This window comes from Muscardinus avellanarius (genome assembly GCF_963383645.1).
Source record: "Muscardinus avellanarius genome assembly, chromosome: 3".
Classification (NCBI taxonomy): domain Eukaryota; kingdom Metazoa; phylum Chordata; class Mammalia; order Rodentia; family Gliridae; genus Muscardinus; species Muscardinus avellanarius.
In genome coordinates this window covers 83,703,204-83,729,367 of record NC_137788.1, presented here as the reverse complement: position 1 = coordinate 83,729,367, position 26,164 = coordinate 83,703,204, and the positions used below count along the sequence as shown (strand labels likewise).

Here is a 26,164-nt window from a genome sequence, read left to right as displayed (position 1 = left end):
AGGGCATGGCGGCGGGGGTCAGAAAGACCAGAGAACAAAACCTTTGCTCACATATCATGGAGGCCAGAAGCAAGAGAGAACAAGCAAGCAATGGAGAGTCCAAGACAAAAGCCCAGCCCTACGGCCACACCTCCAGACACGAGTCTCCAGCCACACCCCACAGGCCTTGATCACCACCCTGATTTATCTACTGATGAGATTACAACCCTCGTGACTTAATTGCATCAACTCTGATCACTAATACACGAGGTCTTCAGGGGACAGTCTGTATCTAACCGTGATGTCAATCAAATGAGAATGGGGGGATGGAGTGGACAGCCAAAGAGCAGTGCCCAGCACTGCTACAGATCTTGTCTCCCAAAGGCAGTAGGGAGCCATGGAAGATTTCTGAGCCAGGGATGCAGCAGGATTAAACTGGCCTGTGAGGTAATTCAGACCACACCATGGGAAATACTTTGGAAAGGAGAAGACTAGAGGCCAGAGTACCAGCAAGAAGACTATCTTGATGCCGTTTTCTAGGAGATAAGTGATCAAAAGCAGTCTTAGCAGGAAAAGAAAAAAAGGAGTGGTAGTAACTTAGTCTTCATTTGTTCAATATCTTTACATGGAAAACACTTTTATTATTAGAACATTTTATTCAAGAAATGAATCTAAAAATAGAGTGAATAATATACTGAATCCCCACACATCCATCATCCAATATCAACTATTATCAACATTTGGCTTAGTTCTTATTTTAAATGTTCTCTGTATTTTCTTCTAATTTTTAAGCCAATAACAGACAACATACTTTTACACCCTTACATGCTTCCTAAGTATCTGTAACAGAGACTTAGTTTTTGTTTTGTTTTGTTCGTTTTGTTTGGTTTTGTTTTTTTTGTTTTTTTTTTTGTTTTGTTTTGTTTTGTTTTTGGCAGTACTGAGGATGGAACCCAGGGGCTTTCTACCTCCGAGCTATACCCCCAGCCCTATTTTTTATTCTTTATTTTGAAACAGGGTCTCACTGAGTTGCAAAGGGCCCTACTAAGTAGCTGAGGCTGTCTGCAAACCATGATCTTCCTGTCTCAGCCTCGAATACTGGCATGCACCACCATTCCCAGCTAGACTTAGTTGTTTTAACAAAACCACAATGCTATAATCATATCCAACAAATTAACAATAATTCCTCAGTATTATTCAATACCCAGACCACATCCACTTCCCCCCATTGTTATAGCTGGTTTGTCCAGGTAATCATCATCATCATCGTCAACCACACGGCACTGCATCAACAGGTCCCTTCGGTCCCTTTTCGTCTCTAATAGTCTGAAGGGAGGTGGGAAGATGGCGGGCCTTGGCCCTATCTTTCCAGCAGCACACATTTTGACCTGTTTGCTTCCTCCCTTCCTGCCCACTCTGTTCAGCCCTACCCTCCAAAGGAAAAACAGGAGTTAAAGCGTTCTTCCTAGATATATTGAGGCTTTTCTTTTTTTTTTTTTTTTTTTTTTTGCGGGTCTAGGGAAGGAACCCAGAGGCATTTGACCTCTGAGCTACATCCCCTGCCCTAATTTTTATTCTTTATTTTGAAACAGGGTCTCACTGAGTTGCAGAGAACCTCACTAAGTAGCTGAGGCTGTCCGCGAACCATGATCCTCCGGTCTCAGCCTCCCGAATGCCAGGATTACAAGTGTGCACCACCACACCCGGCTTTGAAGCTATTTTCAAGAAATTTTAAAGGAAGTCCTGGAAAGACCAATGGCTAGGCCCAGTGCTCAGAGCGAAGGGAAGGTGTGTCTCAGCAGTATGGCTTTGCAGCTACCGCCCCTGGGAAATCCTTCCCCTGTCTGCTTTGTATCTCATTCGTAACAAAGCCTTTCCTTTCGCAGTTAGAAAATGAGCCTGAAGTGCTGCATCTCCGGGTGTACCAAATCTGTTCCATAGTTTCAGGACCAGAGAGGACAAGGACCCCTGTCCCTGTGGCAGAAAGAAGGGGACAGGGACCCAGGGCTAGAAACAGGCGTGTGATGCCTGCCTCCACCTGCTGCCGGGCTTTGCCGGAAGCTAGGCCAGCTGAGCCATTACTCAGGAGATCCCACTGGCAAAGAAGCCGAGACTTGTGGCTGGTGGTCTGCAAGCACTCTGGTGAGAATTATAGTGAAGCTTCAGATGCAGATGCCAGGACTACCCCCGGCCCCACTCAAAGAGCACACTTGAGTTTGAAAACCACTATTTTAACATTTAGAGTTCAGTCCTAAATGCCTCTTATGGGATAGCAGCGATCCAATCCATTTTGAAACTGTAGAGAATAAAGTCAATCGGGACTTGAACTAATTTTTCAGAAACCACAGGTGTATGCCTCAGGCTCCGGGGCATGGAGGCAGCAAACTTGAGGGTTTCTACATTCTGTCAAGATGGAAAATGCACCAGTGGTTCTGAGTTATACTGTAGGCCTGGGTCACTGGGTCACCTGAGCACGGTTCTTGACTGCAGAACTGGCAAGAGTTCTTTCTGGACAGAGTTCTTTCTCTGGTCAGTGTACTCTGACTCTGGCCAACAGTAACTTTAAAAGAAAAGTGAAGCTGGGGAGCCAGGCGTGGTGGCGCACACTTGTAATCCCAGCATTTGGGAGGCTGAGACAGGAGTATCTGGGTCCGTGGCTAGCCTCAGCTAGCCTCAGCTACTTAGTGAGGCCCTCCACAACTTAGTGAGACCCTGTTTCCAAATAAAGAGTAAAATAGGGCTGGAGATGTAGCTTGAAGGTAGAAAGCCCCTGGACTCCATCCCCAGTACCGGAAAAAGAAAAGAAAAGAAAAGTGAAGCTGGGCGTGGTAGTGCATGTTTGTAATCCCAGGACTTGGGAGGCTGAGACAGGAGGATCACAGCTTCTAAACCAGCCTCCTCTGGGTTCAATTCTCAGTACTAGAGAAGAACTCCTCTGGGTTCAATTCTCAGTACTAGAGAAGGGTTGGGGGATGGATGGGGGCGGGGGGGGGAGAGAGAGAGAGAGAGAGAGAGAGAGAGAGAGAGAGAGAGAGAGAGAGAGAGAGAGAGAGAGAAAGAGAAAGAAAGAATGAGAATATGTTGATGATGATGTAATGGTAAAGTTCCCCATAAAAGAGTAGTGTCAACAGGAGGAGCCGCCTGCCTGAGGACACAAAGGGGAAAGTGGCAGAGTCTACAAGGCCCAGGTGAGCAGGCACAGCAGCCTTCCTTCACACCCTGCAGCTGCACTATTTTCTTCCTTCCAGGAGTCTTGTTTGTTGTCACTAAACCAGTGATCAGAATCACTTTGGTGTGTTTAACATCACCAGGAAAGGATTTGTGACTGACCAGCTCAGCAGGGCAACTTGGAATCAGAGCCTTTGATTTTTCTTCATCAGATAAGAAAATTTTGTTTCTGAAAGCAATCTTGCAGGAAAAGTCCTTTAATCAGAAACAAGGGAGGGAATGGGTTTTCAAGTCTACAGGGGATCAGATAGTGCGTGTCCATGCATATACAACTGCATATATTTTTAAACTTTTTTTTTTCCTGTCAATTACAGCTTCCCACAGTTCTAGACAGTGGTTCTCAAGGTATCAATCTGAGATCTTGGGGAATAATACTATCTGATATGTCACCAAGAATTCAGGAGGTAAGTAGCCTGATGCTAGTAAGTATAATGTACTTATGTCTTTACACCATTTGGTCTCATTTATTATGTCAAATGATTGTACCTCACACCTGTTCAAGGAGAAACACATCTGCTCTTTCCATCTAGCAATTTCAAAGCACCTGTTCATATCTTAAATTATCTGTGCTCCTGGGCAGGAGACACAAAAAAAGAACTAGGCTTCTGACTTTACACAGAGGAAGAAATACCACTAGGAATAAGCAACTTTCCTAGTGTCACACAGCATCAGAAGGCTTACAACTTAATCTGAGTTATCTCAATATTGAGATAGTCCTGTTGTTTATGGTCCTAAAACAACTCACCTGAATGTATACCACCAAAAATAATAGCAAATAATAATGATTATATGATGTTTAATAGGCATGATTCCAAGTACTTTGCTTCTATAGACTCATTTCATCCCCCCCCCCAAAAAAAAGTGACTTTTTGGTGTTCTTTATAAAATATGTGCACATCTTAATTCACATCTGATTGCCCAAGTCTTCTTTCAGATAGAATTGACTCTTCCAGTCAATGGTTGATTGATGCTTGAGATATAAAGATGACTAGACACCGTCTCTGCCCTGGTGGCACAGACAGTCAGTGGGGAAGAGATGTGAAATAAGCAACTATCCTCAAGTGTAGTAAATATTGTGGAAGGGAGGCAAGGTATTGAAAAATAGTTTTCGCCAAACCCTTTTCCCCCTTCAGTATTTCCAGCTGACTTCGGCTGAGCCAAGTTGGGAAACTGCATGGTTAGGATCTGTTTTTATAAAACGAAGCTGAGTAGGAGCACTGCTGTGCAGAGGAAGCTGGAGAAGAGCCCATCGTACTGATGGCCACTTGCTGCAGGGGGGTCTCCAAAATTCTTGCCTTCATCACATTTTAAAAAGTTCCTATCAGCAAAATAGAGTTGAAGTTCATAGAGAATGCAAAAAATGTCCCCAAACATATCCACACTCTTCAGTGTGGGAGTTCCAGTTGATTTTTTTTTTTTTTTTTTTTTTTGCCTGCCTAGATAGCAAGGCAAGTCTAAGCAATTATGAACGAGGTTGAAGCAGATGGCCCATTTTATAGTAACTGATATTAGACAATTTGACCCTAGAATGGCCCCTTCATCTCTGAGTGCTTTGATTAAGTGAGCAACATAATAATGGTAATAACCCCTTCCAAGACTGTCATAAGACTCACTGTTGTTGAGGCAATTTGAGATTCCGACTTTATTGTTGAAGCCTAGAATGTGATCATAGGCGTGACTCACTGTGTGGATTCCACATGGTGCTCATTGGTTTCAGAGGGCGAGTGTTGGCATGTGGACAGAGAGAGACCACAGGTAAACACCGCTTATTGCAGTAGGGGAATGTTTTCCGTCTCACCTGATTGAATCCTAATGGTTTTTAAAATTCCCAACTGCTTTTGAAAGTGAGTAATAAGGTGTGTTTGGGGAATAAAAGCTGCATTGTTTTTATTTTGTATTTTCCCCTGAAGCAAAGCCAAATGGTCTTATGGGAACCAAGAAACTGGCATCTCTAGCCATCCTCAAAGTGGTTCTCAGCATCACAGATCTACTTTCACAGGACAAGGCCAGTGAGTGCCATGGTACCCAGACAGAGAGAAGGCCGCCAAGCTCTTCTCAGTTGGCTCAAAATTTGAAGTGTTCTTCCAAGAATTGAGACTTAATTTTTTCTATATTTGCTTAATTTTAAAACACACATGCAGAGAAACTACAAACCATATATTCTGGTTCAAATGAAAGAATTCAGTTTTGGTAATATTAAACTAATAAAAATATAATTTTTCAAATATAGAGAACCAACTATTTGGCCAAAGAAATTTGCCCTTACCTTGCTATTCTAGAACAGGGCCATTCCGCCGTCATTATATTTCCCAATTTTCCCCCCCAAATCACCATCTTATTGGAATGACAACACCCAGGTACTGGTTTGCAATGCCGTATTATCTGCATTTCTCCAAGGACGCGATAAAGGACAGAAGCAATATTAAAATAGTTTGGTGTTTACACTGATTTTATTTAAGGTTCATCCATTCTCCTAGTCCCTAGTAGAAGGCAGCCAGTTTTGTTTTTTACTGCTGGATTAAGGATTGCTGAGAATGTGGAGGCTTTCTTTTAAATATGAAAGTAAAATATAAATGTGGAACTCTTGGTTCTGCTTTAAAATAACTCAGAATCTATCCTTCACCCTAGTTTTTTCATAAACCAAGTATTCAAGACTTGCTGTGGGTGACCAGGCCCCTTCTGCAGAATGGTGGTCCAGAGACCTTCACACAGCTGATGGGCATCCTGTCTGACCTTCTGTGCGGCTATCCAGAAGGAGGAGGCTCTCGGGTGTTCTCCTTCAACTGGTATGAAGACAATAACTATAAGGCCTTCCTAGGGATCGACCCCTCCAGGAAAGATCCTACCTATTCCTACGACAAAAGAACAAGTAAGTTTTCGGAGTTCTGTGTGCAAATCCACCTCTGATGTTGGTTCAGATGATGTGTTCACACTTCCAGGTGAAACCGGACCTGGAGTTGGTGCTCCCTTGGTCTTGTTGAGTGGCACTGGGCAGAGAGACTTCTCCCAGAAAGTCCAGCAGCAGGGAGTTTCTCCCTGTAGAAGGAGCGTGGTGCTTGTAAAAGAATTCTGCATACAACCCATAGAAAGCACCAAGGCCTCCTTGGAAAGGGAACAGAGGGGACACTTCCCACTGATGTGATTGAACTGGGGTTAAGTTCTAGTGGAAGAGAAGAATGATAAATGAGGAGACGGCCCAGAGTCGCAAGCACAGTTCGGGTCTGAAGGGCCCTGGCAAGGCCACACAGCCGGGGAACTTTTTTTTAACAAACACAGAGCAGTGTGTGATACTGAATTACATTCCAAACAGCACGTCACTGTGAAGTCATCCTCACCTTTATCATCATCATCATCACATTATCACTATTTTGGCTCCTGTGGGGTAAAGCACAGGTGGAGTGAGGAAGAAATGCAACTGGTGACCCTCTATTTAGAAGTGTAAAAGACAAGACACCCCAAGAGGAGCTGGGCCCTGCGCGCGCTGCCCACAAGGAAGTGGGGCAGCTAATGGATGAGAAGTTGTCAAGGTTGAAGCTGCGATTCTGGGGGATCTTTGTCTGGTTTTTCACTCCCTTTAATCCTTGCAGTCATCCTCAGCAGGCTTCTCAGCCACCTCCTTCTAAGGAAGACTAAAGCGCCACGTCAGACCCAGCCCTTGCTTCACTGATGAGGCCTTATCTACAGGCACAGTGGCATTTTGTTACTAACTAATGATGAACTTGGTGGGGGGGGATATGGCCTACTAATTTAGGTTATTCTTCAAATCCGCCAGCCATGGAGTTGAATGAGACATGTGATTTGGATGCACTAATGACCGTGTTTAGTTATGAGCAGCAGGGTGTTTCTAAAATAATAATAATCTGTTTCTTCTCTCCTGGCAGCCTCCTTTTGTAACGCATTGATCCAGAGCCTGGAGTCAAATCCTTTGACCAAAATAGCCTGGAGGGCTGCAAAGCCCTTGCTGATGGGGAAAATCCTCTTTACTCCAGATTCCCCTGCTGCACGAAGGATACTGAAGAACGTAAGATCTCAGAGTTGGTCAGCTCCCTGATACCTTGGACCTCCCAGGAGAGAGAGAGAGAGAGAGAGAGAGAGAGAGAGAGAGAGAGAGAGAGAGAGAGAGATGTGTGTGTGTGTGTGTGTGTGTGTGTGTGTGTGTGTTTTAATGTGCTCACCTGGCAGTGAGTTCCCAGCTTGTTTTTTGCTAATGGACTCAGGTTTCCTCCCCCATCTATGGCCACCCTAAGAATGTTCTGCTCCCGTGGGCTGCCAGGGCCCTCCCTCTCTTCAGCAGCCTACAAAGAATTCCCACTGCTTGAATTATATCCCTAATAGAAGGACTCACAAATCTCTAAATTCTGGTTTCCTGGAACATGATAGGGAAGAAGAATATATGCTCACAAGAAGCCCAAATAGAGTTTTAATGAGGTCTGAGACAATAATACCATCAATATTACATGTACTTCTGAGATACTGACAGATTCTTCAACCCAGGAGGCTGGGAAATAATAGTGTTCTGAGAAGTAACGATAGACTTGGAAAGTAAAATGACTTTGGTTTTAAGTGCAAATATAGCTAGCCACCTCTGATTGTAAGGGCCGAGTTGGTGCACTGTGTTGTGGATGATGGAAGCAGTAGATCAAAATTATGAAAAGGTGCACTGTTGAAAAGCATGATTTAGCTTTCTTTTCTTTTTTTTGGGGGGGGGGCAGGTCTAGGGATGGAACCCAGGGGCATTCAACCTCCAAGCTATACCCCCACCCTATTTTTTATTCTTTATTTTCAAACAGGCCTTCACTATGAAGCTGAGGTTGTCCGCGAACCACATTCCTCCAGTCTCAGTCTCCTGAGTGCTGGGATTACAAGCGTGGGCTCCCATGCCCGGCTAGCTTTATTTTCCATTAAAAATATTGTTTTAGACTTTAGCCAGGCCTGGTAGTGCACGCTTGTAATCCCCGCGCTTGGGAGGCAGAGACAGGAGGATTGCGCAGGTTCAGAGTCAGCCGAGCTGGCTTAAGAGACCCTGTTTCCAAAAATAAAAAAGTATAAAATAGGTCTGGGAGTGTAGCCCGGAGGTAGAAGGGCTTCCAGGAACCCCAGTACCACCAAAAAAAAAGAAAAAAAAAAAAAAGACTTTAGCTGGGTGTGGTGGCCCACACTTGTAATCCCAGAGCTTGGGAGGCTAAGACAGGAGGACCACGTAGGTTCAATACCAGCCTCAGCTGCTTAGTGAGGCTCTCAGCAACTTAGATCCTGTTTCCAAATAAAGTAAAAAATAGGTCTGGAAGTATAGCCTGGAGGTAGAAAAGCCCCTTGGTTCTACCCCCCAGTACCACTAAATAAATAAATAAATAAATAAATAAATAAATAAATAAATAAAAGACTTTGGTGCAAAGCCTTTCTTAAACATTAGGGTTTATGAAGGAGCAAGAAAGATAACAAAGGTCCTTTCTCAATTTTTTTCCCTCCCTTCTTGTCTTTCTCTCTGCCTGGTTTTAGGCCAATTCCACTTTTGAAGAACTGGAGCGTCTTAGGAAGCTGGTCAAGGCCTGGGAAGAAGTGGGGCCCCAGATCTGGAACTTCTTTGACAAGAGCACACAGATGACCATGATCAGAGTAGGGTGGCTTACCTGAGGACTGGGAAGGGAGGGCATCAGGGCCAGGAATGTTCCCTTTGTTTTCTTTACATAGGAAAGAGCCCATCAATCACTAGTGGAGTTAGGGCAAACACACACAACTAGCAGAGCCCAAAATCTCTAGTTCTGAAAACTGTTACCAAACAGGGTCACTGACTTGTGGTAGGGAATGTGTTTCTTGCATTCTGGGGGGAAATCTAAAAGCTACCATAAGGCCATTTGCTTTCTAAAGTTTCTTGCTCCTGTGAATTCACTCGCAGGCCTCTGACTCAATTCTCTTTATTACTGCTAAGAGAGAGTCAGGTGTGTCTGTGTGCTCTCATTTTCAGCTTCGCAAAGCCAAGAGACAAGAGATAAATGGCCAAGAGATAAATGATGGTGCACCTGTCGTCCCAGCTACTGAGGAGGCTGAGAATCACTTGAGCCTAGGAGTTTGCAACTAGTGAGACCCTGTCTCAAAATAAGAATCAAAAGGGCTCAAGATGTAGTTCAGTGGTAGAGAGCCCCTGGGTTCAATCCTCAGTGCCAGTAAAAAGAAGTTGCCTGCAGTGGCACATGCTTGTAATCCCAGTACTTGGGAGGCTAAGGATTGTAGCTTCAAGACCATCATGGTATAACTTAGTGAGATCTTATTTCAAAAAAAAAAAAAAAATAGGGCTAGGGTAGCTAGCTCAGAAATAGAATCCCCTGGGTTCAATCCCCAAAATTGAACAAAATAAAATAAATTAATTAATAAAATAAAAATCCAAAGCTTCCTCTATATCGTATACCCCCCGTGCACCATATGTGTCTTCCCCTTATTCTAGAGGCTCCTGTGTTAGGGGGAAATGGGGTAGAGATAGGTTTGTCTTGCAATAAAACAAACTAGCTTTTTAGGGAGCCATAGCGTCTCTATCCCTAATCAATAGAAATTAGAAACAGCCTAAGAACAAGACCAAAGAGCCTCTGGGATTTCTAATTTCTGCGACTGTTTCTTCTTCCCAAGGACACCCTGGCGCACCCAACAGTAAAAGACTTTTTGAATAAACAGCTTGATGAAGAAGGTATTACTGCTGAAGCCCTGCTGAACTTCCTCTATAAGGGTCCTCGAGAGAATCGTGCTGACAACATGCCCAACTTTGACTGGAGAGACATCTTTAATGTCACCGATCGCTCCCTACGCCTGGTTAATCAATACCTGGAGGTAAGGAGCAGCAAGCCAGCTGAGGGCCACAGTCAGCCCCTGGAGACAGCCCCATTGCTAAGGCCAGAGATCCCGGAGCCAATCAAGGGGTCTTGGGTTTAAGCTTTGATTTTCCCCAGTGAAGAAACAAGAATTCCTATAGCCCAACAGAGCCTGTTCTCTAAACCTTATCTACACTCACAAAAGTGTCTTCTTTACATCTCCTCCTTCCTGGCTGTTCTGTGACTCCTTGGCTCCTTCCTCCTTCCTGTAGCCTGTATCTGTCCCCAGCCCTCTCCTTTGATACACTGACCATCTACTGGCCAGGGTCTGCCAAACTTGGAGTCCTGGGGCCAACTGCTTGCTGGACATTGCTCCCCAGGTTCTATAAGACATATCAATGCCGGGCACACATATCAGTGCTGGTGGTGCACGCTTGTAATCCCCGCGCTTGGGAGTCAGAGAAAGAAGGATCGCGCAGGTTTGAATCCAGCCGCACTGGCTTAAGAGACCCTGTTTCCAAATAAAAAAAATATATTAAATAAGTCTGGGAGTGTAGCCCTAAGGTAGAAGGGCTTCCAGGAACCCCAGTACCACACACACACACACACACACACACACACACACACACACACACACACACACACATATCAGACTCAGTGTATCAAAAACCCAAACTTATCTCCGCTCTCCCTGTCAAATTATCCTCCTGTATCTTCTATCCTGATTAATATCATCAGGACTTGCTCAAATTCTCAAGCTAGGGATTTTAGGCTCACCCTTCATTTTCTTTCTTCTTCAGTCTCCCCACAAGAGCTTTTATCAAGTTTACTTGGTTGCCGAATGCTATGCTCTGTGCCTTTACAGGCATCAGCTTCATGTGACCCTCAGAGCAGCTGCATAAGGTGCGCACCATCATCATGGCCACAGATGTAGGAGCTGAGGCTCAGAGTAAGAGCCCAGAGCCGTTGGGAGGGGGGAACAGAATCCACATCTGGGTGTGCCAGAATTCAGAGCCCGCCTGGCGCCTCTCTGCTTCCCCATCACAGCCAGTCCCTGAGGCTTTGCCTCCTCCACCTCCGAAGTATCTCCCACTCTGTCTCTGCTTTCTGGGGTCTCTGAGGATGGGAAAGCTTGTCATCTCGTGCTAGCCTGTGCTAGCGCCTTCCTCCCTGGACTCAGGGGCCAGCCTCCACTGGCTCGGGCATTTCTCCACACAGACACCAGGGTTCCATTCCAAACACATCCGCTGGCATCACTCCCACGTTGCAAATCATAATGACGCCATTCCCCAAGCACTTGGCCGGCTCCTCTCCACTGGGGTGGCTCAGCTGCTGACAGCCCTCCGTGGTCACTATTACACCAAACATTCCACAGAAAGAGGGGAGTGCCTTTGCCACTGCAGGCACAGTACTTCCCAAGAGCCCCCTGCCAGCCAGGCTCCTGTCCAGCCCCCCTGGAGGCTGGGGGACCCTCCGACTGGGAGGCCTTCATCACATTCCCACGGGGGAACAGTACTACAAGCAAGATTACTAGGAAGTGGGGAAGGGGGTCCCCCAAACAAGAAACTCAAGGTGGAAAGTATAGTCTGCTGCAGCCTAAGGTGACTTTCCCTTTCCTCATCCACTCATTCATCATTCGTTCATTCATTTCTTTTGTGGTTCTAGGGATGGAGCTCAGGGGTGGTCTACCACTGAGCTACACCATCAGCTCTTTTTAGCTTTTATTTTAAGATAGAAACTTGCGGCCAGGCATGGTGGTGCACACTTGTAATCCCAGTACTTGGGAGACTGAGACAGGATGATTGCAGGTTTGTGGCCAGCCTCAGCTACTCAGGCCCTCTGCAACTTATTGAGACCTTGTTTCAAACTATAGAATTAAAAGATATGGGTGTAGCTCAGAAGCAGGATGCCCTGGGCTTAATCCCCAGTATTAAAAAGAAAAAAAGAGAGAAGCTTGTGGAGTTATAGAGGCTGGCCTTGAACTCGCAATCCTCCTGCCTCAGCATGTGCCATCATACCCAGCCTACTCATTCATTGACACTCAGCCCTCAGTGTCCCTTCTATTTTAGCATAGACATAGTTATTGACTCCTCTGGGCTCCCCCATCTTCTTGTCACACCTCTTAGTTCCTGTCCAAGTTTGATTAGAATAAGTTGTCAGTGTGTCCATCTCTTGCTAAGCACATAGAATGGGGTTACTCAGCACTAGGGAGCTTGTCTTAGTCATTTTCAAATTCTCGCCCTTACACCCCCAGGAAATAAGTCTGTCTCAGGGCTGATCTTGCCCGCCTGTGGGCAGGACCAGACCAAGGTCATCTAAAACCTTCAGAGGGTAGAAGATGAGCTGAGCAATGGGAGAGAAAATTAAGCTGAGGATCTCAAGAGAAAGCCCTCCTATCCCAGACCGGTGGTCCTGGGGATTAAGTGCCTTTACCAGTTAGGTAACTGGAACTCCCTGCTCTCTGGAGCCAACAGAATCCCCCCAGGGCATGTGACCCTCCCTCTCCAAAACCAAGTTGCAACTCTGCTCTCTGGGTGGTTTTTCAAAAGGAGCCGGGCTTAGCATCAGTAGCACCCAAGTTCAGGTCGTTACCAGCCATTCCCAGCTTGTATGGGACAAGAATGACCTTGCGTGCTTTTTATAAAATGTGTCCTGGGCCTGACCTAGGGAAGAGGGCCTGGTAGTCTGCATGCTTACCTGTTAGGTCTGTGGGGTCTTGGTGTTCCTGTGTACAGTTTAGTCAGTGGACAACACCCTCCTCTCATGGTGCCTCTACCTGCTAAGTATCACATTCCTGGCCAGGCCCACCTCCACCACCCACAGTTGTTATTCTGCCAACAGGATGGGATTCCAGCAGGGCCCTGGAAGGGGGGAGTGTCCTCTGCATTTATTCTTTTGTTTTTCAACAGTTTTTTTATTTATATATTTTTGTGGTACTGGGGATGGAACCCAGGGGCATTCTACCTTTGAGCTACAACTCCAGCCCTGTTTTTTATTTTTTATTTTAAAACAGGGTCTCCCTGAGTTACAAAGGGCCTCAGTAAGTAGCTGAGGCTGTCTTCGAACCAAGATTCTCCTGTCTCAGCCTCCCAAGTGCTGGGATTACAAGCGTGCGCCACCACACCCGGCTAACAATTTTTTTTTAAATGGTACATTGTAGTCATACATCTTAGTGGAATACAAGACGATGGGGGCATGCATGCACATATCACCCGATTAGCCTTTTATTCTTGCAGAATGAAGTTCAGTGATTCTCAGGATGGATGTTTTTCATGAGGCCATAAAGAATAACTTTTGTCTTTTGTTTGACTTGACACTCCTATCATGATATAAAGGTCTTGTTTTCTTAAAGATTATTTTCCAGGTAGCATGTGTTTAATGTAGAAGCAGGTACCCCACAGACACTTAAAATATATAGACTGCATAAATACTTAAGAATTCAATCTGTGGTTAAAACTGTCTGGGCTCAAATCTCTACTATTTCTATCTGTTTCCACATCCGGAAAACAGGGATATTAACAGGATTTATCTGATAGGCTTATTCTGGGAATTAAATGAGCTAATTCATGCAAAGCCTGTCATATAGTAAGTACTTCATAAATGATAACGGGTGTGTATATGTGTGCTACCGGCGATAGAAACCAGGAATCTTTACCTCTGAGCTACATTCCCAGAACTGTTTTATTTTTTGCTTCGAAACAAGTTCTCATTAAGTTGCTGCGAGTCTCACTAAGTTTCTTTGATGGTGAACTTGCAATCCTCCTGTCTTAGCCTCCCAAGTACTGGGCTTACAAACATGCACCACTAGCCCAGCGAATAAAAAACCTTTAAGCAAAATACAAACAAACCTTACCTAATCAGTCCTGGACACAAAGCTGAATGTTCCAGTGGGGATCACGAAGCTGCTAATCACATCCTGCCACCAGGACTACCCTGGGGCTCTCAGGCCAGCGTGGCCTAGGCCAGTGGCCTCCCCAGGGATTGCTGTGAATGGTTTTGCAGGGGACAGAAACCCAGCAGGTAGAAGAATACAGTTTCTGATCTTCCTGGACTTAGGGATGAGGAAGAGAAAAATAAGGCAGTAAAGGACAGAAAGAAGAAGAAAGCAGGCAAAATGTGTAGAAGGAAGCCACTGCCCTCTGTCCTGGATTTTTCTTCTTTTGTTCTTGTGTTTTGGGAAGTCAGGAGGAGCTTTGAAACTCTCCTTCCCCTCCCCCAGTAGCAGGCAGGCTGTGAAAACCCTTCACTGATGGCTTCAAGGGTCTCTCCAGGATGGGGAAGCAAGTTTGTCCCTGCACAGGCTGATTAAGGCCCTCTGGGGCCTCCACTGCAGTAACCTAACTGTAAAGAGAAGGGAACATTCCCCCTTGGTCAGCCTCAGTACCCGCATCCCTGACTATACTAAAAGAGAAAAAAATCATTTAAGAAAAAGTAAGCAATGCACTCTTTAAATTAAAATTTATGTTACTCAAATCAATATGGCACTTGACTGTGACATTGAATAATAATAGGAGCTCTGGAGAATTAAGAGCAAATCCTTAAGCCTTTTGTCATTATAGGAAGTGAGAGTGATTCAATAGGGTTTTTTGTTTTGTTTTGTAAATTACTAGAAGGGCTGAAAAGGGTCCTTGGTTCCTTCTGCTTAGGGTGAGGCCCTAATTAGTAATAGCCGGAGGAGCAGCCTGGAGACTGCCCCCCCACCCCCTGCATCTGCCTTACAGGATGTTGGCAGGCGCCTTCTTACCTGTCCTATAAGGACAAATGGATCAAGAGCTCTGCCCCTCATTTGCTGTGTCCCTGGGAGAAAGTCACTTTCTTCCTCTAAGGCACAATTTTCTTATCTGTAAAAAATCTAAGTAACAATTCAAGGGACCTCCTAAGGTTGTCAATGAGGAAAACATACGAGAAAGAAAGGCTCAGAGTTCAGTACAGCCACTCCCCGTGTCCGCAGGTGTGCCAGGAAACCTCCACAGGGCTCCTCCTCTGTCAAGAGGGGGCTCGGCACAGCCTCCTGCACAGCCTCCTGCACAGCGGCTCTGGGATGCGCCGAGAGCCTGCTGGCCCATAATGGGGACACTCACCCAGGACGGCTGTTGGGTGAACCCTGTGAGGAATGAATCTGTACCTCAGATTCAACCAGGGACTGTAGAGCTCCTCTTCCTATCAGCCTTATTGAACTGAGGGTTGTATTCAGACAATGCTGTAAGAAAAGGGGATGGCTCTGGGCCTCGTTCTGGATTTCTGTGAATAATGACCCAGTGACTCTGAACCGTTTCTATCTTCAAACCACTTCCCCAATAAGGGGCTTCTGCAGTCTCACTGGCCCCATGTCTGTCTTTCCTCTAAGCCCCTCCCTGTTCTTTGCAGAGTGAAAAACAAAGGGGAAAATGACAATCGGGCCTCTTGACTAGAAGGCAGGCAGTGGGCTTGGGCAGGGACGGTGGTGGCAGCTTGGAAGCACCTCACCTCTTACATGGCGAGAGGTTTGCTTCCACAGCATTACCCTCTTCCAAATCCAAGGAGCCTGAGGAAAACAGACGAGGCCTCATGTAGGCAAGTAAATACCTTGAACTCGTGTATGTGCACATTTATAATAATAACTTTTATGTATGTGTCTCTCACATATATTTTGCTTCTGAAAAAAAGCACATTTAAGTTGGGGTTGTAATCCCAGCATTTGGGAGGCTGAGACAGGAGGATCACAGTTCATGGACAGCCTCAGCTACTTAGTGAGGCCCTCTGCAACTCAGTGAGACCCTGTTTCAAAATAAAGAATAAAAAGCAGGGCTGGGGGTGTAGCTTGGAGGTAGAATGCCCCTGGGTTCCAGTCCCAGTACCACACAAAAGCACATTTAGAAAATTTAATAAATTATTACTCTGATTACCCTTTATTTAAAACAAGCATATAAATTCCTTCCTCTTATTTCTTTGTTTAGCCAAAGGTCAGGCCCGGCACAGATAAGATACTATTTAGAGTTCACAGCAGATTTTAATTTCATAGCATATTTGAATTTGAGGTCTTCAATTTCACATCAGGAAGCTGAATTCAGCCAAACTTTTATATAAAAATACCTCTGATCAATGCATAAAATTGTGCTTTAACCAGAAACTAGTACCTTTTTCCGTATCTTAAAAAGCACGCATTCATTAACTTTTTTTTTTTTTTTTGGTTGTCAACACAATTTGTGGGCATAACTCTTTATTATCCACATAGTGATTATCTTGTTAAATTATCAGTAGCCAGATTTTTTTGGACTGCTTTTCCTCTGCACCTTGCCTGCTTCTGGCCAAATGCCACCACCACCCAACCAGAATGTTCTTGGGAACACATTTTTTAGGCTAGCCTAAGAAAGAATAGGATTTGGAAGATAAAACTGCTGATTATGTAATACACTCTAGAGTCAGATGTGTAGATATTTGTGAATTATCTATCCTACTGCTCTCTACTGTTTTCTGTTGACTTGCTTGCTGACTCCAGATATGCATCAGGAGGCTTCGGAGAAATCAAGGAGAGTTAGGCAGAGTGCGGGCATCTACAATAAAGAGCAATATACTTCCAGGACCTTGATCTAGATCCTAAACAACTTCCTCTAATAAGGTCCTACCTCCAAATAGCTCACTCAGCTTCCCCCCCTCCCCAGGGGCATTTGAGGTGTGACCCTACAGGACAAGTTCAGGTGAGGCAGGTGGTCCAGATAGAGGTGCAGCGGTAGCGTCAAGGTTGAAGCAGTGTCCAGAGTCAGCCAGCATGCCTTGTGAAAGCGTCACCCTGTGAGGGATGGGCTCCCTCTCTAGCATCTATGAAAGTAAGGGACGACGTGGCTGTGCCATTTTCTCAACAATGAGAATGATAATTGGAGCTGCAGCCTCAGAAATTGTCACTGTTGTGGTGGCCCTGGGTGTTTTGTGACCAGAATATGGTCAAATCGGTCAGTGCATGGCCCTGTTGGTTGATGAATATTTTGAATACGGCAGCAACTACTTCCTGGAGTTGCCAGGTGGTGCTATTTTTCTTTAGACCTAGCCAGATAGCAAGCATGACCTGGCGGCTTGGCCCCACAGTGGGCCTTTGTGCTCTCCAACCTGGCCTTTTTATTTGCTTCATTATTGCATTTAATTTATTTATTTTTAGAAAGAGACCATTTTCCATCACCGAGCATTTCCTGTCCCTCTGTTTTCCGGTTGTGGCCCGCTCCTCACCCTCTGCAGATGAACATTTCAGACATCTGGCCCTAGTGCTCGGTGTGTGATAAAATTTATTGCAGCGCCTTTGTCCTCTAATTCACCATCTCAGCCAGCCCAAACAGTCCAAGTGGTTCTGCTCGGTGGCTTTTTCCATGTAGTGGGAAATAAATCTCAAGTGTTACAGTTTAGATCTGCCAGGAAATTTTGTTCTGGGATGTTTGGCCACATCCAGTGGCATTTTTCAAGAGGAACCTCAGGTGTCTACAGGAGCACCAGCAGGACCACGTGAGGCGCCGTTGCACTCACCAGCCACTTCCTTCTCCTCTCGAGCTTAGAAGTGAATATGCGAGAAGCAGAGCCAACTTCCGTAAGGGTCTAGTGCCTCCTTATCTCTGAACACCTCAGCCCTGAGGCTTTGGGGGTATAGTAGTCAAAATATGGCTGCCTACGCTACAGCATCACCATCAGCAATACAGCCACCCGCTTTGATGACCGAGTTCAAATGAAGAAAGAGATGGGTTTCCTTTCTTTGCCTTCACTGGACATTGTTCCCCACCTACTAGATAATTTCATGGGTCTGTTACTTAATGTGTGTAGAGGTCACAGTAGAAGAAAGAAGCCTGCTGCTCCTGGGGGGTTGACTTAGCTGTGTCAACAAATGACTGCATTCTCTGGAGGTCCTAAACACAGCTGCCTCTGCTGGAGGGAGCTGAGACCCCTTCCTTCCGCCAGGGTGAACTCTGCTTCCTGGTGAGTGCCTGCAAAACAAAAGGGGACGGTGGACTTGTGGACTTCAAGCGGTGGTGGCCCTGCCACCTGACTTAGCTAATGCAGTCATCCTTGATTGCTGCTTTGTTCTCTGTCAGAGGGCACTGAGGTTCTTCTTTTTTTTTTTTTTTTTTTGGCACTGAGGCTTGAACCCAGAGGTATTCTGTCTCTAAACTACATGCACTTGTAGGCCTTTCTTTTTCTTTTTTCTTTTCTTTTTTTTTTTTTTTTTTAATTAAACAGGGTCTCACTAGGTTGCCGAGAGTCTTACTGTGTTGCGGAGGCTGTTCTTGAACCTGCAATCCTGCTATCCCCGCCTCCCAAAGAACTAGGATTACAAGTGTGGGCTACCATGCCTGGCCTCAGTGGGATTCCAAACTATGGCTGTAACATCTTCCCTGAGCCTGCATCTGGAGCCTGAAGATACTGCCTTACTAGTCACTGAAGAGGCACTTTAAGTTCTTTTCCTAATAGTGCTGGCTTTGTGTTTAACCCATCTACTAGCCAGTTTTTGTTGACCTACATTCCTCTCAAACATCCCTGATGGCACAGTTTCCCTGTGAAGAACCAGAAAGTTGTCATCAAGAGACCCCATGCCATGGCCTTAGTTTCATTAGAACCCACTGCACTATAATTGACAAGTCAATCAGATCAGAACACATATATCAAGACTCAGGACCTCTCTGTGCTGAGGGTTTGCGCACTCAGCTCTGCCTCCCTCACATAGTCACACACATATGCAACACTGCATGCGCCTGTTAGCCAAGATCTAAACTCCAGGGATCAGTGCAACAGCAAAGGGAATGAATGAGGTCACCAGCTGAGATGCAAGGCTTCTTCGTGAGTCATGCCCCAGAGGAAAACCTAGGGACTTCTGACTCATGTCCAAGGAAGCCTCCATCTCGCTCTGCCTTGACTTCAAGATTTGGTGAGGGTGACATTCGGGATTAGCTTCACAGCAGCTTCCCTTGGGCCGAGTTGCCTGGCTTTCTCCTAATGACCAGTGAGTAGCTGATGAACGCAGGTGGGGTGGGACCCAGCGCCCCCTCTACTCCCACTGCCCAGGTGGGACATGGGCTTTGACTTCTGCCCACAGCATTGTTCTAACCAGATGAAGTGCTGTGGATCAGCTCAGGATGGGGTGCGCTCATAGACAGATTATTTAAAGAAAATCACCACGTCCCTTCCCCTGATGAACAGCTGTCATGAAAGAAAAGTAATCTGGCAAGAACTTAAAAGTCCTTTGACTCTGTTGACATTCAAGATATTTTACAAAAAAGCAGCCATTAAAAAATGGCCTTTATTAAGTCCTCATTATTCACGAGACAGTTGAGTATATTGTAGTGGTTCAAAGCAGACTATCCAGAGGAAGTTTACTTCCTGTGCCTTGTAAGTGAACTTGGAGAGATCCTGGTAGCTGACCTCATAAGGCTGTTGTGGAGATGAAATGGGTTAATACAAATAAAACCTTGGGCCAGCCTAGTGTGGTAGCACGTGACTGTAACCACAGTCCTTAGAACACTGAGACAGAAGAATCATAGGTTCTCAACCAGCCTCAACAGTTTAGCAAGGCCCTCTACAACATAGTGAGTCCCTGTTTCCAAATAAAAAATAAATTTGGGCTGCTGTGTAGCTCAGAGTTAGATGCCCCTGGCTTGGTGGCGCATGCTTGTAATTCCTGCACTTGGGAAGCTGAGACAGGAGGATCACACAGGTTCAAAGCCAGCCTCAGCGACTTAGTGAGGCTCTCAGCAACTTAGTGAGACCCTGTTTCTAAATAAAATATAAAATAAGTCTGAAAGTATAGCCCAGAGGTAGAAAGCCTCTAAGTTCCACCCCCAGTACCACCAAAAAAATATATTTAAAAAAAATAAAATAAATAAAAACTCTTTAAAACCTTGGGCCAGTTTCAGGCACAAAGTAAACCTTCAGTAAGCATCAGCTTTTCTTTTTATTTTCCCCCTGTGGTGCTGGAAATAAAATCCACAACCTGTACATGCTGAGCAAGTGCTACCACTGAGTCACATCACCAGCCCAGCACCAGCTTTTTATTTTCACAGTGAGGCACTTGCTGAGCCCATCACAAATACTTTCTCATGTGGTCCTTAGAACAAACCTCTGAGGTCGAGCATGTCTCAGTTTTATAGCTAGGGAACCAGAAGCCACACAGTTAGGAAATGACGTGAGCCAGTGGCATTTAGGTCCGTCTGACTCTTAAATACCAAATCCTGCCACTTTCTAAGACGAGAGAGACAAAAGTGGGTCAGATGTCTTAAGGTAGAAATGAGTGTTTCAGAACCTTCTAAGTTGTGTATTTTCTAGAGGGTATCTGGGTATACATCCAGGAAAACAGGCCAGCCAGGGTGGGGCCCATGTCATCACAACAGTCAAAAAAAACATCACCTAGGCTGGGCATGGTGGCACACACTCATAATCCCAGGACTTGGGAGACTGAGACAGGAGGATCGCATGTTCATGGTCAGCCTCAACAATTTAGTGGAACCCTCTGCAACTTAGTGAGACTCTGTTTAAAAAATTTTTTAAATACAACATCACTGGCAATCAGAGAGATGCAAATCAAAACTACCCTGAGATTTCACCTAACTCCAACTAGAATGGCAATCATTCAAAACACAAACAACAACAGATGCTGGCGAGGATGTGGAGAAGTGGGAACTCTAAGACATTGTTGGTGGGATTGCAAATTAGTGCAGCCACTTTGGAAAACAATATGAAGAATCCTCCGAAGAATGGGAACAAATCTACCATTTGATCCAGCAATACCACTACTGGGTATCTACCCAAAAGAAAAGAAACCAAACTACCAAACTAATGCATGTGTATCTATGTTCATAGCTGCACAATTCACCATAGCCAAACTATGGAACCAGCCAAGATGTCCATCAACAGATGAATGGATTACAAAACTGTGGGATATGTACACAATGGAATTTTACTCAGTCATTAAAAAACTCAATTACATCATTTTCAGGGAAATGGATGGAACTGGAGGACATTATACTAAGTGAGATTAGTCAGTCTCAAAAAATAAAAAATCAGATGCATTCCCTAATATGTGAGAGTTAGGGAGAAACGGGTCATAGGAGGAACTCTAGATGAAAAAGGAAATCCTATAGAGAAGCAAACAAGGCAACCTAAAGGAGGAGGAAGGAGGGGTGAAGAGGAAAATCTCTAAAACACACAATGTACTTCAACATATCGAAGTCAATCACTAAGCCGAGCAAGGGAGGGAGGGAGGGACGGGAAGGGAATGGGGTGGGAATTGGGTAGGGGCTAAATCAGTGATGTGTACATGTATGTACACACAAGTTTTTTTTTTTTTACCACAATATGATATATGAATATAATGCACCAATAAAAATTAAAAATAAAGAAACCTGTAGTGGGGGTTAAGGTATCCGGGTTATAAATAAATATAAATAAAAGCAGAAAAAAATTTAAAAAAATAAAATAAAATCAGGCTAGGTGTGTAGTTTGGAGGTAGAATGTCTCTGGGTTCCATTCCCAGACCACACACACACACACACACACACACACACACACACACACAATCACTGAAAATACCAGCTGCTTATTCCTGTAGAGAATTCCCTTTGAGACACGAGAGTTTGAAGAGAATGGGCTAGATAGCTCTGAAAGTTGCCTCAGTAGAAATGCATTGTTTATATTGGCTTCTCCCCCCCCCATTTCAATAATTCTACTCTTCTTAGCATTGTAGCAAAAAAAAAATTAAGTTTTTGCTAGTTTACCATGTAATTCTGGCATATGCAAAATTATGATCAGAACACAGTAGAATCTGCACACTCCTTGCAGAATTCAGCAGTTCTAAATTTAAACCAATTCAACTCAGGAAACACTTACTGAGTCTCTATCATGAGAAAATACCATTTGGGAGACCCACGATGAACAAAACATAGCCAGGACCCCACTTACTATCTTTAGAGCTGTGCTGACCAATACAGCAACCAGCAGCCCCATGTGGCTATTTAAATTTAAGCTGATTAGTATTGGGAGTCTAGTGCTACAGATGAATTAGCCACATTTCAAGTGGCTGCTTTCAATATGTGGTTACAGGCTACCATATTTGTCAGGATAGATACAGAACAACACTGTAAAAGCCTCTGCCAGACGGTACAAAAGACAAACCAGGCCAAGAGATCTTGTTCCAGAATGTTGTGCTCTGATTATGTGATTGGACTATGACTTATTCCCAAAGAAACAAGGGGGAGCAGCATCCCTCTCAGGACCTGGATGAGGATTCTGCTTCTGACCGATGTTGACCTTGGGCTTAGCTCCTCTGGTCCCAGTTTTTTCACAAGTAAAGCAAGGACATTAGACCACAAGATCGCTAAGCCAAAGATTGCTCTGTCCAAAGGCCTTGTGCTACTTAAGTGAAGTGGTCAAATATTTTATGTGTGTTTCACAAAGTGAAATGCGTAGGACTTTCATCTTCCAAAATAATCTTTTTTTCATGTTAGAAACTTAATCTCCAGTTGACTCTGACGGCCAATTTTCTACATACGCAGTTCTTTTTTGTTGTTGTTGACATACAATATGTGTACATCTTTATGGGTTACAGTATGATAGCTTGACCCATGTATACAATGCATAATCCAATCAGGGTAATAAATATTTCCATCTCTTCAACCATTAATATTCTTTATGTGCTGGGAATTTCATGCTCTTGTAGTCATTCTGAAATATATGATAGATTGCTTTAACTAACAGTTACCTACTGTGCTAAAGAAGAGCCAAAAGTGATTTGATGCCTCTTACTGAACTTCTTCCCATCTCCTCTGCCCCGCACTCCTCGGTCTCTCGTGACCACTCTTCCGCCCTGTTCTACAAGGTCGACTTACTAAGTACCATGGATGAGTGAAAGGATGTAGTATTTGTCTTTCTGTCTCTGCCTTGTTTCACATGATTATATATGCAGCTCTAAACTTGACAAACTGATAAAATGAGACTACTTCATCTTTGTAGAAAGTCAAGATATCTCTAAAGCAAATTTAAATGTGTATTTGCCTACTGCGTTCTAGTAGTCCCCTTCTTCTGAAGCCTTCTTGCCTGGGCAGCGACTGCCAGTCCTATCTGCCCAAATCTGCATTGTTAAGTGCAAACAAAAAGCTGGACTCAGACCTTTGGTCTCTGACTGTGGTGAGAGTCTATGTGTAAGACAAACCTACCCCCAATAATGATAAAGATCACAGCATTTCTGTCCAGGAGCAATGGACCTTTATTGAGAACCTTTGGTGTGTAGTGTATTTAAGAACAGGCCAGTGTTCTGCTGGGTAATGAATGCCTGTTTTGTTTTGTTTTATTTTGGTGGTATTAGGGATGGAACCCAAGGGCCTTCTACCTCTGGGCTACACTCCCAGACCTATTTTTTTTTTTTTACATTTTATTTGGAAACAGGGTCTCTTAAGCCAGCTGAGGCTGGCTTCGAACCTGTGCCATCCTCCTGTCTCAGCCTCCCAAGCGTGTGCCACCACGCCCGGCTGAATGCCTATTTTTAAGAACATGACTGACTAAAGAAAATTCTCTGTCTCCTTCAGCTCCATGATTGTGGTATTTCTTAAGGAAATATCAAGTTCATTTCCTCTTGAAAGTGTTCTGTTCTTCAGGACTGGCCCTCTCAATGTTCTCCTACACCTGTGTTCTTCCTGCCTGTATCAGCTGAAAAGCCATTTCCTTTGTTTTCTTTCTTTTTATCTAACATTACCTGGGATGCCCCAGGTTGGGATTCAAAAGTGGGGCTTTTCGGCGAATGGGCTGGGTTTGCCTGCATCTTGCCAAAGCAGCCAGAGCTTGGCTCTCTGGCCAGGTCCTTACAGTCTGCCCGCGTTTCCCTTTTCTTCATTTTCCCTGGTGACATTTGTGAAATCAAATGAACTGGGGTTCGATGCTGATTCTACCACCTCGAGGGAAGTTACTCTTCCTCTTGGAGCCAATGTGTCCTGAGCCATAAAGGGAGAATAAGCAATAATCACTGCTCTGCCCCCTGTGCAAAGCTCCTGTGAGCACACTGAGAGCTCTGGGGCCACACGGTGCCTGGGCTGCGCACTGGGCTATGCTGGCAACTCCTAGAGCCCCAGGAGCCTTGGAGCGGGAGCTAGGAAGTGGGACGGAGCCCAGGCTCTAAGCGCTCATCTGCGTGACATCAAGCTGGTCTCCTCCTCTTCAGTAAAATGAAGTTTCCAGCTAACTCCCAGGCCCTCTGAGGGAATAAATTTGTTCCTTAAAGCCTACGTTATGTCAATAGCCTTCTAACCTAGGCTTCCTGCTTTCCCCTTTGGCTCCTGCCAGTGATCTTTTGGAGACTCAGTCAGATCCCATATGTCATACTTCTGCTTAAAGACCTACAGTGGCTCCTATGGTTGTGTAGTATTTGCCCAGAGTTCTCCTGGTTTTAGCACCAAAAGCCCTGTGTCAGATGGTTGTTCACACTACCAAGTCCAGCAGGGCAAATGGTCTGGTCCCCACGGCTCATCTCTATTTGCCCTGTGATGGTCTCTGCCTTGTAATCATCTGGGGAGCTTTTTATAAAATGCCAATGCCCTAGCTCTGCCTCTTGAGATTCTGCTTTATTGTTTGGGGTGGGGCCTGGCCTGGGTGTCTTTTTCTTTCTTTCTTTCTTTCCTTCTTTCTTTCTTTCTTTCTTTCTTTTTTGTTTTGTTTTGTTTTGTTTTTGGTGGTACTGGGGATGGAACCCTTCTACCTCTGGGCTACACTCCCAGACCTATTTTGTATTTTTCTTTGGAAACAGGGTCTCTTAAGCCAGGGAGGCTGGCTTTGAACCTGGGAGATCCTCCTGTCTCTACCTCCCAAGTGCGGGGATTACAAGCGTACGCCACCACGTCCGGCCTGGGTGTCCTTTTAAAGGCTCCTCTGTGGTCTAAAGCACAGCTGAGGGTGGGAGCCACTGCTCTAGCCTTGCAGGTTCCCAGAAACCCTGAATGCTGTTCCCAGCACCTGTTCTGACCTGCCCCCACCCCTTGCCTCCCTTTGGCTATTTGCTCTTCCTCCTCTTCCTCCCCCCCCTCCTCTTCCCCCTGTTCCTGCTCCTCCTCCTGCAGTCTCTTCCTCCAGGCAGCCTTCCCTGGCTCCTCCCAGTAGATGGAGCTCTACTCTGGGCCCCCTAGGTCCGCTAGGCTCCCCCCCGCTCCCCGCCCCAGTCCACTCAGCTTGATTCTTCCCGAACCTGACCATGCTGCAGTATGATTGCTGGTTTACCCCATCTCTCTCCCTCATTAGGTCTGAGTTTCTTTTAGGAAGAGATTTTATCTTTTCTCCTTGTATCCCTGGAGCCAAGCAGGCTCAGGCACATTGCTTACTCTCGGTAAGCCTTCAGTGAACAAATGAATCAAGACAAGGCCATCTGATCTCTTGTGAGTTACAGTAAAAAAAAAAAAAAAAGGAACATAGACATAAACACCCCTAGTGTATTATAGGAACAAGCAGTTAAGGGGAAAAAACCAAACACCAGTACAATATAAGTGCTTTAGCAAGTCTATATGAGTGAGCAAACTGTCATGGTCAAATTAGAAGAAATTCTTAGTTTTGCTCTTTTGTGGATTATTTCCTTTTTCTTTTCCAGGAGGAGAAAAGAGACATTGGGGGAAATCCCTCCTTTGCCAGCACTCATTGCCATAAAATTGTCACTGGAAATGAGTTCTTGGATGAAGTTGTTTTGGCCTCTGTTCTTTCTTTTCCTTCCACCCTCTTCTCCCTCAGCTGGCTGTCGTATGTGTTTGGAGAGAGCCAGGCAGGTTCCACGCTAGGAATGTTTCTCTCTCCCTTTAAAACTCTTTTATCAGTAGGCTTTTCTGATCTTCAAAGCGCCTGTGTCCACCGTGACCTCACTCCCATGCCTCCCCATGCTGGGGAGGGAGAGCCGTACTTTTGTCAGAGGACTTGCGTTATTTGGACAGCCTTGGACAGCTGGACAGCACAGCCCTCACTAATTCTCTGCAGGGAGAAAAGGAGGCCAGCATGTCCAAGCCCCCCGTGTGCCCTCACATCTAGACACGCTGAGAAATGAACACCAGACCCCAGAGTTAAGCCAGCATTCAGTTTATAGGTCTCCTTGCGTTTGACCCACCCCTGGGGCAGTGTCTGATCCTCTGCCTTTTGGTGTGGGGTTCAGTCTCTGCGGCTAACATTCCTTAAACTCTCTCTACCCT

General features: G+C 45.2%; 1 protein-coding gene across 1 annotated transcript in view; it reads left to right on the top strand.

The window, feature by feature from the left end:
- Positions 1–26,164, top strand: part of ABCA4 (ATP binding cassette subfamily A member 4) — a gene marked incomplete at both ends in the record, with an annotated part of 144,856 nt that overhangs the window by 41,113 nt on the left and 77,579 nt on the right. Inside the window, 5 exons of the mRNA XM_080691475.1 lie at positions 3,522–3,611; positions 5,836–6,076; positions 7,089–7,228; positions 8,707–8,823; positions 9,829–10,026. Of these exons, the coding sequence (XP_080547601.1) occupies positions 3,522–3,611; positions 5,836–6,076; positions 7,089–7,228; positions 8,707–8,823; positions 9,829–10,026 (786 nt within the window). The remainder of the gene's footprint in view (positions 1–3,521; positions 3,612–5,835; positions 6,077–7,088; positions 7,229–8,706; positions 8,824–9,828; positions 10,027–26,164) is intronic.